We start from the raw sequence: 16,035 nt of genomic DNA on the forward strand, positions 1-16,035 counted from the left end.
AGCTGGACTGCATTGTAACGACTACAGATCTTATTAAGTTTGTACAAGTTAATGTATTATAGCTGGGCTGCATTGTAATGACTACAGCTCTTGTTAAGTATGTACAAGTTAGTGTATTATAGCTGGGCTGCATTGTAACGACTACAGATCTTATTAAGTTTGTACAAGTTAATGTATTATAGCTGGACTGCATTGTAATGACTACAGCTCTTGTTAAGTATGTACAAGTTAGTGTATTATAGCTGAACTGCATTGTAATGATTACAGATCTTGCTATGTATGTACAAGTTAGTGTATTATAGCTGGACTGCATTGTAATGACTGCAGCTCTTGTTAAGTATGTACAAGTTAGTGTATTATAGCTGGACTGCATTGTAATGACTGCAGCTCTTGTTAAGTATGTACAAGTTAGTGTATTATAGCCGGACTGCATTGTAATGACTGCAGCTCTTGTTAAGTATGTACAAGTTAGTGTATTATAGCCGGACTGCATTGTAATGATTACAGCTCTTGTTAAGTATGTACAAGTTAGTGTATTATAGCTGAACTGCATTGTAATGATTACAGCTCTTGTTAAGTATGTACAAGTTAGTGTATTATAGCTGAACTGCATTGTAATGACTGCAGCTCTTGTTAAGTATGTACAAGTTAGTGTATTATAGCCGGACTGCATTGTAATGATTACAGCTCTTGTTAAGTATGTACAAGTTAGTGTATTATAGCCGGACTGCATTGTAATGACTGCAGCTCTTGTTAAGTATGTACAAGTTAGTGTATTATAGCTGGGTTGCATTGTAATGACTACAGCTCTTGTTAAGTATGTACAAGTTAGTGTATTATAGCTGGACTGCATTGTAATGACTACAGCTCTTGTTAAGTATGTACAAGTTAGTGTATTATAGCTGGACTGCATTGTAATGACTACAGCTCTTGTTAAGTATGTACAAGTTAGTGTATTATAGCTGGACTGCATTGTAATGACTGCAGCTCTTGTTAAGTATGTACAAGTTAGTGTATTATAGCTGGACTGCATTGTAATGACTGCAGCTCTTGTTAAGTATGTACAAGTTAGTGTATTATAGCTGAACTGCATTGTAATGACTACAGCTCTTGTTAAGTATGTACAAGTTAGTGTATTATAGCTGAACTGCATTGTAATGACTACAGCTCTTGTTAAGTATGTACAAGTTAGTGTATTATAGCTGGACTGCATTGTAATGATTACAGCTCTTGTTAAGTATGTACAAGTTAGTGTATTATAGCCGGACTGCATTGTAATGATTACAGCTCTTGTTAAGTATGTACAAGTTAGTGTATTATAGCCGGACTGCATTGTAATGACTACAGCTCTTGTTAAGTATGTACAAGTTAGTGTATTATAGCTGAACTGCATTGTAATGATTACAGCTCTTGTTAAGTATGTACAAGTTAGTGTATTATAGCCGGACTGCATTGTAATGACTGCAGCTCTTGTTAAGTATGTACAAGTTAGTGTATTATAGCTGAACTGCATTGTAATGATTACAGCTCTTGTTAAGTATGTACAAGTTAGTGTATTATAGCCGGACTGCATTGTAATGATTACAGCTCTTGTTAAGTATGTACAAGTTAGTGTATTATAGCTGAACTGCATTGTAATGATTACAGCTCTTGTTAAGTATGTACAAGTTAGTGTATTATAGCCGGACTGCATTGTAATGATTACAGCTCTTGTTAAGTATGTACAAGTTAGTGTATTATAGCTGAACTGCATTGTAATGACTACAGCTCTTGTTAAGTATGTACAAGTTAGTGTATTATAGCTGAACTGCATTGTAATGACTGCAGCTCTTGTTAAGTATGTACAAGTTAGTGTATTATAGCTGAACTGCATTGTAATGATTACAGCTCTTGTTAAGTATGTACAAGTTAGTGTATTATAGCTGAACTGCATTGTAATGACTGCAGCTCTTGTTAAGCATGTACAAGTTAGTGTATTATAGCTGGACTGCATTGTAATGACTGCAGCTCTTGTTAAGTATGTACAAGTTAGTGTATTATAGCCGGACTGCATTGTAATGATTACAGCTCTTGTTAAGTATGTACAAGTTAGTGTATTATAGCCGGACTGCATTGTAATGACTGCAGCTCTTGTTAAGTATGTACAAGTTAGTGTATTATAGCTGGACTGCATTGTAATGACTGCAGCTCTTGTTAAGTATGTACAAGTTAGTGTATTATAGCCGGACTGCATTGTAATGACTGCAGCTCTTGTTAAGTATGTACAAGTTAGTGTATTATAGCCGGACTGCATTGTAATGATTACAGCTCTTGTTAAGTATGTACAAGTTAGTGTATTATAGCCGGACTGCATTGTAATGATTACAGCTCTTGTTAAGTATGTACAAGTTAGTGTATTATAGCTGAACTGCATTGTAATGACTGCAGCTCTTGTTAAGTATGTACAAGTTAGTGTATTATAGCTGAACTGCATTGTAATGATTACAGCTCTTGTTAAGTATGTACAAGTTAGTGTATTATAGCTGAACTGCATTGTAATGATTACAGCTCTTGTTAAGTATGTACAAGTTAGTGTATTATAGCTGGACTGCATTGTAATGACTACAGCTCTTGTTAAGTATGTACAAGTTAGTGTATTATAGCCGGACTGCATTGTAATGATTACAGCTCTTGTTAAGTATGTACAAGTTAGTGTATTATAGCCGGACTGCATTGTAATGATTACAGCTCTTGTTAAGTATGTACAAGTTAGTGTATTATAGCTGGACTGCATTGTAATGACTACAGCTCTTGTTAAGTATGTACAAGTTAGTGTATTATAGCTGTACTGCATTGTAATGACTGCAGCTCTTGTTAAGTATGTACAAGTTAGTGTATTATAGCTGAACTGCATTGTAATGATTACAGCTCTTGTTAAGTATGTACAAGTTAGTGTATTATAGCCGGACTGCATTGTAATGACTGCAGCTCTTGTTAAGTATGTACAAGTTAGTGTATTATAGCCGGACTGCATTGTAATGATTACAGCTCTTGTTAAGTATGTACAAGTTAGTGTATTATAGCCGGACTGCATTGTAATGACTGCAGCTCTTGTTAAGTATGTACAAGTTAGTGTATTATAGCTGAACTGCATTGTAATGACTGCAGCTCTTGTTAAGTATGTACAAGTTAGTGTATTATAGCTGAACTGCATTGTAATGATTACAGCTCTTGTTAAGTATGTACAAGTTAGTGTATTATAGCTGGACTGCATTGTAATGACTGCAGCTCTTGTTAAGTATGTACAAGTTAGTGTATTATAGCCGGACTGCATTGTAATGACTACAGCTCTTGTTAAGTATGTACAAGTTAGTGTATTATAGCTGGACTGCATTGTAATGACTGCAGCTCTTGTTAAGTATGTACAAGTTAGTGTATTATAGCCGGACTGCATTGTAATGACTACAGCTCTTGTTAAGTATGTACAAGTTAGTGTATTATAGCCGGACTGCATTGTAATGATTACAGCTCTTGTTAAGTATGTACAAGTTAGTGTATTATAGCCGGACTGCATTGTAATGACTGCAGCTCTTGTTAAGTATGTACAAGTTAGTGTATTATAGCTGAACTGCATTGTAATGACTGCAGCTCTTGTTAAGTATGTACAAGTTAGTGTATTATAGCTGGACTGCATTGTAATGACTGCAGCTCTTGTTAAGTATGTACAAGTTAGTGTATTATAGCCGGACTGCATTGTAATGATTACAGCTCTTGTTAAGTATGTACAAGTTAGTGTATTATAGCCGGACTGCATTGTAATGACTGCAGCTCTTGTTAAGTATGTACAAGTTAGTGTATTATAGCTGGACTGCATTGTAATGACTGCAGCTCTTGTTAAGTATGTACAAGTTAGTGTATTATAGCCGGACTGCATTGTAATGACTACAGCTCTTGTTAAGTATGTACAAGTTAGTGTATTATAGCTGAACTGCATTGTAATGATTACAGCTCTTGTTAAGTATGTACAAGTTAGTGTATTATAGCCGGACTGCATTGTAATGACTGCAGCTCTTGTTAAGTATGTACAAGTTAGTGTATTATAGCTGAACTGCATTGTAATGACTGCAGCTCTTGTTAAGTATGTACAAGTTAGTGTATTATAGCCGGACTGCATTGTAATGACTGCAGCTCTTGTTAAGTATGTACAAGTTAGTGTATTATAGCCGGACTGCATTGTAATGATTACAGCTCTTGTTAAGTATGTACAAGTTAGTGTATTATAGCCGGACTGCATTGTAATGATTACAGCTCTTGTTAAGTATGTACAAGTTAGTGTATTATAGCCGGACTGCATTGTAATGACTGCAGCTCTTGTTAAGTATGTACAAGTTAGTGTATTATAGCCGGACTGCATTGTAATGATTACAGGTCTTGTTAAGTATGTACAAGTTAGTGTATTATAGCTGTACTGCATTGTAATGACTGCAGCTCTTGTTAAGTATGTACAAGTTAGTGTATTATAGCTGAACTGCATTGTAATGACTACAGCTCTTGTTAAGTATGTACAAGTTAGTGTATTATAGCTGTACTGCATTGTAATGACTGCAGCTCTTGTTAAGTATGTACAAGTTAGTGTATTATAGCCGGACTGCATTGTAATGATTACAGCTCTTGTTAAGTATGTACAAGTTAGTGTATTATAGCCGGACTGCATTGTAATGATTACAGCTCTTGTTAAGTATGTACAAGTTAGTGTATTATAGCTGAACTGCATTGTAATGACTACAGCTCTTGTTAAGTATGTACAAGTTAGTGTATTATAGCTGTACTGCATTGTAATGACTGCAGCTCTTGTTAAGTATGTACAAGTTAGTGTATTATAGCCGGACTGCATTGTAATGACTGCAGCTCTTGTTAAGTATGTACAAGTTAGTGTATTATAGCTGTACTGCATTGTAATGACTGCAGCTCTTGTTAAGTATGTACAAGTTAGTGTATTATAGCTGAACTGCATTGTAATGACTGCAGCTCTTGTTAAGTATGTACAAGTTAGTGTATTATAGCTGGACTGCATTGTAATGACTACAGCTCTTGTTAAGTATGTACAAGTTAGTGTATTATAGCTGGACTGCATTGTAATGACTACAGCTCTTGTTAAGTATGTACAAGTTAGTGTATTATAGCTGGACTGCATTGTAATGACTACAGCTCTTGTTAAGTATGTACAAGTTAGTGTATTATAGCTGGACTGCATTGTAATGACTACAGCTCTTGTTAAGTATGTACAAGTTAGTGTATTACAGCTGGACTGCATTGTAATGACTACAGCTCTTGTTAAGTATGTACAAGTTAGTTTATTATAGCTGGACTGCACTGTAATGACTATAGCTCTTGTTAAGTATGTACAAGTTAGTGTATTATAGCTGGACTGCATTGTAACGACTACAGCTCTTGTTAAGTATGTACAAGTTAGTGTATTATAGCTGGACTGCATTGTAACGACTACAGATCTTATTAAGTTTGTACAAGTTAATGTATTATAGCTGGACTGCACTGTAATGACTACAGCTCTTGTTAAGTATGTACAAGTTAGTGTATTATAGCTGGACTGCATTGTAACGACTACAGATCTTATTAAGTTTGTACAAGTTAATGTATTATAGCTGGACTGCACTGTAATGACTACAGCTCTTGTTAAGTATGTACAAGTTAGTGTATTATAGCTGGGCTGCATTGTAACGACTACAGATCTTATTAAGTTTGTACAAGTTAATGTATTATAGCTGGACTGCACTGTAATGACTACAGCTCTTGTTAAGTATGTACAAGTTAGTGTATTATAGCTGGACTGCATTGTAATGACTACAGCTCTTGTTAAGTATGTACAAGTTAGTGTATTATAGCTGGACTGCATTGTAACGACTACAGATCTTATTAAGTTTGTACAAGTTAGTGTATTATAGCTGGGTTGCATTGTAATGATATTGGCTAAGGCTTTGCCACCCCCATAGTGCCTTTTTTAGGCAAGGCTCAAATTCTAAACCTACCACCCTAGAAAACAAAAAATGGGAAGAAACTGAGGGTAATGCTGCTCAATGCCAGAAGTCTAAATCTCAAAATGCACGCACTCGAGGCCCTTCTCAGTATGGAGAACATCGATGTCTGTGCTGTAACTGAAACCTGGTTCAAGGCTCCTGAGAGTATCCCAGCACTATTAGGTTTTACCTCATATCATGCTCCGCCCAAAACCCCAGACCACACCACAATAGGAGGGGGTGTATCCATATTCATAAAGGATACCCACACCTCCAGGTTGGTGGCAACGCGCGAAGCTTCGGAAACCATCCAGGTGCAACTAACCATAGGCAAAACTGCTCTACAAATTGTAGCATGCTACAGGCCACCCTCTCAAACTCAGGAACCCCACACAGCCTTCCTGAAGACACTGGAGGGTATAAATGTATCTCCAAACACCATCATATTGGGTGACTTCAACTACCCGAATATAGACTGGGAACATTACTCAAGCCCTAACTTTCTAGCCCAACGGTTCCTGGAGTTCATAAATTCAAATGCCATGGAACAGCTAGTCACTGTTCCCACGAGAGGAGAAAATATACTAGATCTCATTGTCACAAACATGGGGACAAAATGCTCCACACCAGAAGTATATCCCTCATTGGTGAGATCTGATCATAAACTAATCTCACTGGAAATCCACATCCCGCCCCCACCCCAAACAAAAGACCATAGTGAAGAACTTCTCTAAAGCAAACTTCACACTACTCAAGACTGGTGTGGTATCCTTCAAGGCCCCTGAGCCAGAGGAAACCACAACCCAAGCTGCGGAAGCCCTTACAAATGCCTTCTATGAACACCTCCAGGACTGCATGGATCAGGCAATCCCAAATAAAACCAAGACTCTTTCCACAAAGGGCAAACGTCCAGTCTGGTGGACCCCAGCCATTAACAAACTTTACAATAAGAGGAGAAAGCTATTACATGATAGAACAAAATCCAGAAAAGGGAAGTCACCCCTGATCATTATTAGTAAAAAAATACGAGCACTCATAAAATCAACTACGGCCAATTTTGATTGAAAAATTGCCATGGATTCAAAGGACAATCATAAGGCCTTTTTCAGCTATGTTAGGAACCTGGGTGAAAACTCCCAGATATGCTCAGAATTAGTCCAAAATGATACAAAAATCACTGAACCCACAGACATTGCCAACATACTGGCAGACAGGTTCAGTGCAAACTTCACCCCTCTCCCTAAAGGAGAGATAACTATCCCAGCCGAGTGTAGCCTCCCGACATCTCAAATGCGCAGGTGAAAGCTGCTCTCTAAAGCTAGAAACACAGCATCAATGGGACCGGATGGTGTCCCCGGCTGTGTGCTACACGAGCTAAATGAGGAATTAAACCCGCACATAAGGCAGCTGTTTAATCTCAGCCTTACCACAGGATACGTGCCCAAGGAGTGGCGACGGCAACTGTGGTCCCACTCCACAAAGGCGGCCCCACGGACCCTGATAATTACGCCCCATAAGCTTAACAAGTCTAGTCTGCAAAGCTATGGAGAGGATCATAATGGAGCTCATAAACAAAGATATAGGGACTTGCAGACATTGGACCTGACCCAGTTTGGCTTTGTCAAGGGAAGATCATGCCTTTTGAACTTGGTCGACTTCTTCAAACAGTCACCAAGGCCATTGATGAGGAAAGGCAGTCCATACAGCCTACCTTGACCTTGCAAAGCTTTCGACACAATACCCCACTCGGTATTGTAGAAAAACTTACCAGCTTAAATGTAAACCCATATGTCACAAGATGGGTTGCAAACTGGCTTAAGGACAGAACCCACAGGGTTAGAGTTGCTGGCGCTGTGTCAGACTCCAAGCCGGTCACAAGTGGTGTCCCACAGGGCTCGGTCCTTGGCCCTATTGTTTGGCATCTACTTCTCAGAAGTACAGGCCAACATGGGAGGACTTTATTAACAAAGTTTGCAGACGACTGCAAACTGGCCATAGTGGAAAGTGCATCGACACGGATATCCTTCAGAAGGGACTCACGGAAACAGATAGCTGGTGCCAGAGCCATGGCCTGATGTTAAACGCCAAAAAAGTATAGTCATACCCTTCGGGAAAAACAAGGTAACCCCAAGCTACCATATAGGTGGCAATCCACTAAGCACAGAAGAGGTTATCAGGGACCTGGGGACCCAGGTTGACAGTGGCCTTTCTTTGACACTCACGCTAAAGTGGTTAGAAAGACCTTCTACATTGCCCACCTGATCATGAAGGGATTCACATCCAGATCTAGTGAGGTCATTGTTCCCTGTACTCTTCACTTATCAGACCAATGATCAAGTACAATGCCCCATTCGGGATGTATCTCACCCGACATCTGCAGCAATTGGAGAGACCCCAAAAGTTCCTCACCAAAAGGATAAAGGGACTCCAAAATCTGTCATATGCTGCCAGATTGAAGAAACTCCAGCTCTATTCAGTCGCATACCGTCTGCTCAGAGGTGACATGTGCCTGACATACAAGGCCATGTCCAACCCGAATTAATGGACATGCTCCACCTCAAAAAATCCAAATCCACCAAAACCACTAGAGCAAGTGACTTAAACCTTAGCATGGATATAAATAGGACGTGCTGGAGGGATAGATTTATCACTCAGAGACTCCCTATGCTGTGGAATAAAATCCCGGTCCATGTGAGGCAGAGCACCTCGCTGACTCTGTTCAAGAGAAATCTAGACCTGTGGATGGGAGATCGTAGGTTTACCGTGGGAATCATCTCTGTGTCACTGCTGGACGGAGGCACAACAAACTAATGGGCACAGTATTTTTTCATATAAGGGGTGGCGTAAGCCACAAAAATTTGGGCTAGGCTTATAAATGCCTTAGGGCAGATAGCCTAGTATAAACCTATGAACCTATGAACCTATGACTACAGCTCTTGTTAAGTATGTACAAGGTAGTGTATTATAGCTGGGTTGCATAGTAACTACTACAGCTCTTGTTAAGTATGTACAAGTTAGTGTATTATAGCTGGGATGCATAGTAACAACTACAGCTCTTGTTAAGTATGTAAAAGTTAGTGTATTATAGCTGGGTTGCATTGTAATGACTACAGCTCTTGTTAAGTATGGACAAGTTAGTGTATTATAGCTGGGCTGAATAGTAACCACTACAGCTCTTGTTAAGTATGTACAAGTTAGGGTATTATAACTGGACTGCATTGTAATGACTGCAGCTCTTGTTAAGTATGTACAAGTTAGTGTATTATAGCTGGACTGCACTGTAATGACTACAGCTCTTGTTAAGTATGTACAAGTTAGTGTATTATAGCTGGACTGCATTGTAACGACTACAGATCTTATTAAGTTTGTACAAGTTAGTGTATTATAGCTGGACTGCATTGTAATGACTACAGCTCTTGTTAAATATGTACAAGTTAGTGTATTATAGCTGGACTGCATTGTAATGACTACTGCTTTTGTTAAGTATGTACAAGTTAGTGTATTATAGCTGGGTTGCATTGTAATGATTACAGCTCTTGTTAAATAAATACTAGTTAGTGTATTATAGCTGGGTTGCATTGTAATGACTAAGTTAGTGTATTATTGCTGGGATGCATTGTAATGACTACAGCTCTTGTCAGGTATGTACAAGTTAGTGTATTATAGCTGAGTTGCATTGTAATAACTACAGCTCTTGTTAAGTATGCACAAGTTAGTGTATTATAGCTGGGTTGCATTGCAATGACTGCAGCTCTTGTTAAGTATGTACAAGTTAGTGTATTATAGTTGGTCTGCATTGTAATGATTACAGCTCTTGTTAAGTATGTACAAGTTAGTGTATTATAGCTGGGTTGCATTGTAATGACTACAGCCCTTAAGTATGTGCAAGTTAGTGTATTATAGCTAGGTTGCATTGTAATGACTACAGCTCTTGTTAAGTATGTACAACTTAGTGTATTATAGCTGGATTTCATTGTAATGACTACAGCTCTTGCTAAGTATGTACAAGTTGGTGCATTATAGTTGGACTGCATTGTAATGACTACAGTTCTTGTTAAGTATGTACAAGTTAGGTTATTATAGCTGGACTGCATTGTAATGACTACAGCTCTTGTTAAGTATGTATAAGTTAGTGAATTATAGCTGGGTTGCATTGTAATGACTACAGCTATTGTTAAGTATGTATAAGTTAGTGTATTATAGCTGAGTTGCATTGTAATGACTACAGCTATTGTTAAATATGTACGAATTAGTGTATTACAGCTGGGTTGCATTGTAATGACTACAGCTCTTAAGTTTGTACAAGTTAGTGTATTACAGCTGGGTTGCATTGTAACGAATACAGCTCTTGTTAAGTATGTACATGTTAGTGTATTATAGCTGGACTGCATTGTAATGACTACAGCTCTTGTTAAGTATGTACAAGTTAGTGTATTATAGCTGGACTTCATTGTAATGACTACAGCTCTTAAGTATGTACAAGTTAGTGTAGTATAGCTGGGTTGCATTGTAATGACTACAGCTCTTGTTAAGTATGTACAAGTTAGTGTATTATAGCTGGGTTGCATTGTAATGACTGCAGCTCTTGTTAAGTATGTACAAGTTAGTGTATTATAGCTGGACTGCATTGTAATGACTACAGCTCTTGTTAAGTATGTACAAGTTAGTGTATTATAGCTGGGTTGCATTGTAATGACTACAGCTCTTAAGTATGTACATGTTAGTGTATTATAGCTGGACTGCATTGTAATGACTACAGCTCTTGTTAAATATGTACAAGTTAGTGTATTATAGCTGGACTGCATTGTAATGACTACAGCTCTTGTTAAATATGTACAAGTTAGTGTATTATAGCTGGGTTGCATTGTAATGACTGCAGCTCTTGTTAAGTATGTACAAGTTAGTGTATTATAGCTGGGTTGCATTGTAATGACTACAGCCCTTAAGTATGTGCAAGTTAATGTATTATAGCTAGGTTTCATTGTAATGACTACAGCTCTTGTTAAGTATGTACAACTTAGTGTATTATAGCTGGATTTCATTGTAATGACTACAGCTCTTGCTAAGTATGTACAAGTTAGTGTATTATAACTGGACAGCATTGTAATGATTACAGCTCTTGTTAGGTATGTACACGTTAGTGTATTATAGCTAAACTGCTTTGTAATGACTGCAGCTCTTAAGTGTGTACAAGTTTGTGTATTATAGTTGGACTGCATTGTAATGACTTCAGCTCTTGTTAAGTATGTACAAGTTAGTGTATTATAGTTGGACTGCATTGTAATGACTACAGCTCTTGTTAAGTATGTACAAGTTAGTGTATTATAGTTGGACTGCATTGTAATGACTACAGTTCTTGTTAAGTATGTACAAGTTAATGTATTATAGCTGGACTGCACTGTAATGACTACAGCTCTTGTTAAGTATGTACAAGTTAGTGTATTATAGCTGGGCTGCATTGTAATGACTACAGCTCTTGTTAAGTATGTACAAGTTAGTGTATTATAGTTGGACTGCATTGTAATGACTACAGCTCTTGTTAAGTATGTACAAGTTAGTGTATTATAGCTGGGCTGCATTGTAACGACTACAGATCTTATTAAGTTTGTACAAGTTAATGTATTATAGCTGGACTGCACTGTAATGACTATAGCTCTTGTTAAGTATGTACAAGTTAGTGTATTATAGCTGGACTGCATTGTAATGACTACAGCTCTTGTTAAGTATGTACAAGTTAGTGTATTATAGCTGGGCTGCATTGTAACGACTACAGATCTTATTAAGTTTGTACAAGTTAATGTATTATAGCTGGACTGCACTGTAATGACTACAGCTCTTGTTAAGTATGTACAAGTTAGTGTATTATAGTTGGACTGCATTGTAATGACTACAGCTCTTGTTAAGTATGTACAAGTTAGTGTATTATAGCTGGGCTGCATTGAAACGACTACAGATCTTATTAAGTTTGTACAAGTTAATGTATTATAGCTGGACTGCACTGTAATGACTACAGCTCTTGTTAAGTATGTACAAGTTAGTGTATTATAGCTGGACTGCACTGTAATGACTACAGCTCTTGTTAAGTATGTACAAGTTAGTGTATTATAGCTGGGTTGCATTGTAATGACTACAGCCCTTAAGTATGTGCAAGTTAGTGTATTATAGCTGGGTTGCATTGTAATGACTACAGCTCTTGTTAAGTATGTACAAGTTAGTGTATTATAGCTAAACTGCTTTGTAATGACTGCAGCTCTTAAGTGTGTACAAGTTTGTGTATTATAGTTGGACTGCATTGTAATGACTACAGCTCTTATTAAGTTTGTACAAGTTAATGTATTATAGCTGGGTTGCATTGTAATGACTACAGCTATTGTTAAGTATGTATAAGTTAGTGTATTATAGCTGAGTTGCATTGTAATGATTACAGCTCTTGTTAAGTATGTACAACTTAGTGTATTATAGCTGGACTGCATTGTAATGATTACAGCTCTTGTTAAGTATGTACAAGTTAGTGTATTATAGCTGGGTTGCATTGTAATGACTACATCTCTTGTTAAGTATGTACACGTTAGTGTATTATAGCTAAACTGCTTTGTAATGACTGCAGCTCTTAAGTGTGTACAAGTTTGTGTATTATAGTTGGACTGCATTGTAATGACTACAGCTCTTGTTAAGTATGTACAACTTAGTGTATTATAGCTATTTTGCATTGTAATGACTACAGCTCTTGCTATGTATGTACAAGTTAGCGTATTATAGCTGTACTGCATTGTAATGATTACAGCTCTTGTTAGGTATGTACAAGTTAGTGTATTATAGCTAAACTGCTTTGTAATGACTACTCTTAAGTGTGTACAAGTTTGTGTATTATAGTTGGACTGCATTGTAATGACTACAGCTCTTGTTAAGTATGTACAAGTTAGTGTATTATAGCTGGACTGCATTGTAATGACTACAGCTCCTGTTAAGTATGTACAAGTTAGTGTATTATAGCTGGGTTGCATTGTAATGACTACCACTCTTGTTAAGTATGTACAAGTTAGTGTATTATAGCTGGGTTGCATTGTAATGATTACAGCTCTTGTTAAGTGTGTACAAGTTTGTGTATTATAGTTGGACTGCATTGTAATGACTACAGCTCTTGTTAAGTATGTACAAGTTAGTGTATTATAGCTGGACTGCATTGTAATGACTACCACTCTTGTTAAGTATGTACACGTTAGTGTATTATAGCTAAACTGCTTTGTAATGACTGCAGCTCTTAAGTGTGTACAAGTTTGTGTATTATAGTTGGACTGCATTGTAATGACTACAGCTCTTGTTAAGTATGTACAAGTTAGTGTATTATAGCTGGACTGCATTGTAATGATTACAGCTCTTGTTAGGTATGTACAAGTTAGTGTATTATAGCTAAACTGCTTTGTAATGACTACTCTTAAGTGTGTACAAGTTTGTGTATTATAGTTGGACTGCATTGTAATGACTACAGCTCTTGTTAAGTATGTACAAGTTAGTGTATTATAGCTGGACTGCATTGTAATGACTACAGCTCCTGTTAAGTATGTACAAGTTAGTGTATTATACCTGGGTTGCATTGCAATGACTGCAGCTCTTGTTAAGTATATACAAGTTAGTGTATTATAGCTGGGTTGCATTGTAATGCCTACAGCTCTTGTTAAGTATGTACAAGTTAGTGTATTATAGCTGGACTGCATTGTAACGACTACAGCTCTTCTTAAGTATGTACAAGTTATTGTATTATACCTGGGTTGCATTGCAATGACTGCAGCTCTTGTTAAGTATATACAAGTTAGTGTATTATAGCTGGGTTGCATTGTAATGCCTACAGCTCTTGTTAAGTATGTACAAGTTAGTGTATTATAGCTGGACTGCATTGTAACGACTACAGCTCTTAAGTATGTACAAGTTAGTATGTTATAGCTGGGTTGCATTGTAATGACTACAGCGCTTAAGTATGTACAAGTTAGTGTATTACAGCTGGACTGCATTGTAACGACTACAGATCTTATTAAGTATGTACAAGTTAATGTATTATAGCTGGGTTGCATTGTAATAACTACAGCTCTTGTTAAGTATGTACAAGTTAGTGTATTATAGCTGGACTGCATTGTAACGACTGCAGCTCTTAAGTATGTACAAGTTAGTATGTTATAGCTGGGTTGCATTGTAATGACTGCAGCGCTTAAGTATGTACAAGTTAGTGTATTACAGCTGGACTGCATTGTAACGACTACAGATCTTATTAAGTATGTACAAGTTAGTGTATTATAGTTGGACTGCATTGTAATGACTACAGCTCTTGTTAAGTATGTACAAGTTAATGTATTATAGCTGGGTTGCATTGTAATAACTACAGCTCTTGTTAAGTATGTACAAGTTAGTGTATTATAGCTGGGTTGCATTGTAATAACTACAGCTCTTGCTAAGTTTGTACAAGTTAGTGTATTACAGCTAGACTGCATTGTAATGACTACAGCTCTTGTTAAATATGTACAAGTTAGTGTATTATAGCTGGGTTGCATTGTAATGACTACAGCTCTTGTTAAGCATGTACAAGTTAGTGTATTATAGCTGGACTGCATTGTAATGACTACAGCTCTTGTTAAGCATGTACAAGTTAGTGTATTATAGCTGGGTAGCATTGTAATGACTACTGCTCTTGTTAAGTATGTACAAGTTAGTGTATTATAGCTGGACTGCATTGCAATGACTACAGCTCTTGTTAAGTATGTACAAGTTAGTGTATTATAGCTGGGTTGCATTGTAACGACTACAGCTCTTGTTAAGTATGTACAAGTTAGTGTATTATAGCTGGGTTGCATTGTAGCGAGTACACTCTTGTTAAGTATATGGAAGGTAGTGTATTATAGCTGGGTTGCATTGTAACGACTACAGCTCTTGTTAAGCATGTACAAGTTAGTGTATAATAGCTGGGTTGCATTGTAGCGACTACAGCTCTTAAGTATGTACAAGTTAGTGTATTATAGCCGGACTGCATTGTAATGACTACAGCTCTTGTTAAGCATGTACAAGTTAGTGTATTATAGCTGGACTGAATTGTAACAACTACAGCTCTTGTTAAGTATGTACAAGTTAGTGTATTATAGCTGGGTTGCATTGTAATGACTCCAGCTCATGAATGCAGCCATCCATGCTAGTGTAGATTTAACTGTTTAAAAAGATTTGACAAAAGAAAGACTATATCTGTGTCAGCTGTTACAGTGAATATTTGTTCAACTACACACATGTGGACAAAACACAAGTGCACACGCACACACACAAACACATGCACGTGCACACACACACACACATGCACGCACGCACATGCACACACACGCATACATGCACACACAAACACATGCGCATGGAAAGATAGTTTATGCATAAGGTTTTCATGTGCAACTAACCTGCAAATGTCTGATATCCTCCACTGAGCATAGCTGTAAAAAAGGCAAATAAAGTGTAAGCTTTGTATAATATATTAAAAAGCAAGACAGTGTTATGGTATTTTGATAGAAAAAAAAGACAATCAAATGCACTACATCATTAAGTATTACATACCAACTTCAGAAATGCATTGAAAAGCCTGAGTAATTCAGCTTCCTTCCTGTTTCACTAGCTAATGACAAACAGACCCACCGGCTCTACATGCTCTGCACAGCTGCTGCTTTTCTTCTTCCCTACAACAGCCAATATCTTACAGATTTTTAAACATCCTGTTATTCCTGTACCAGTGTACATCTCCACTGTTCCAACAGTTTCATAGTGTTAGAAACGTGCACACAATTCTGTTTTTATATCAACTTTTATTTCTATTTTTTCCTTTTTATGAACAATTTTTCACAGCTATATTGGTCTATGCGCCTTCAATGTGCATTTTTGTTTCAGCGGATAGAAACAGGTAAAGAAGCAGCTAAAGGAAAAATCAATCAGCAGTACTGGCTACAGAAGGAAAGACAGAAGTGCGTAGTAACAGCAAAGAGTGATTCTAGAAAAGGTA

General features: G+C 37.3%; 1 protein-coding gene across 1 annotated transcript in view; it reads right to left on the bottom strand.

Annotated features, from left to right (window-relative positions):
- LOC122816385 overlaps positions 1-15,476 on the bottom strand; it is a 355,007-nt gene extending 339,531 nt beyond the window's left edge. Inside the window, exon 1 of the mRNA XM_044089134.1 lies at positions 15,443-15,476. Within this exon, the coding sequence (XP_043945069.1) occupies positions 15,443-15,473 (31 nt within the window). The 5' untranslated portion in view covers positions 15,474-15,476. The remainder of the gene's footprint in view (positions 1-15,442) is intronic.
- Between the last annotated feature and the right edge of the window lie 559 nt (positions 15,477-16,035).

Source organism: Protopterus annectens, chromosome 12.part0 (genome assembly GCF_019279795.1).
Source record: "Protopterus annectens isolate FY-2018-M chromosome 12.part0, PAN1.0, whole genome shotgun sequence".
Taxonomy (NCBI): domain Eukaryota; kingdom Metazoa; phylum Chordata; order Ceratodontiformes; family Protopteridae; genus Protopterus; species Protopterus annectens.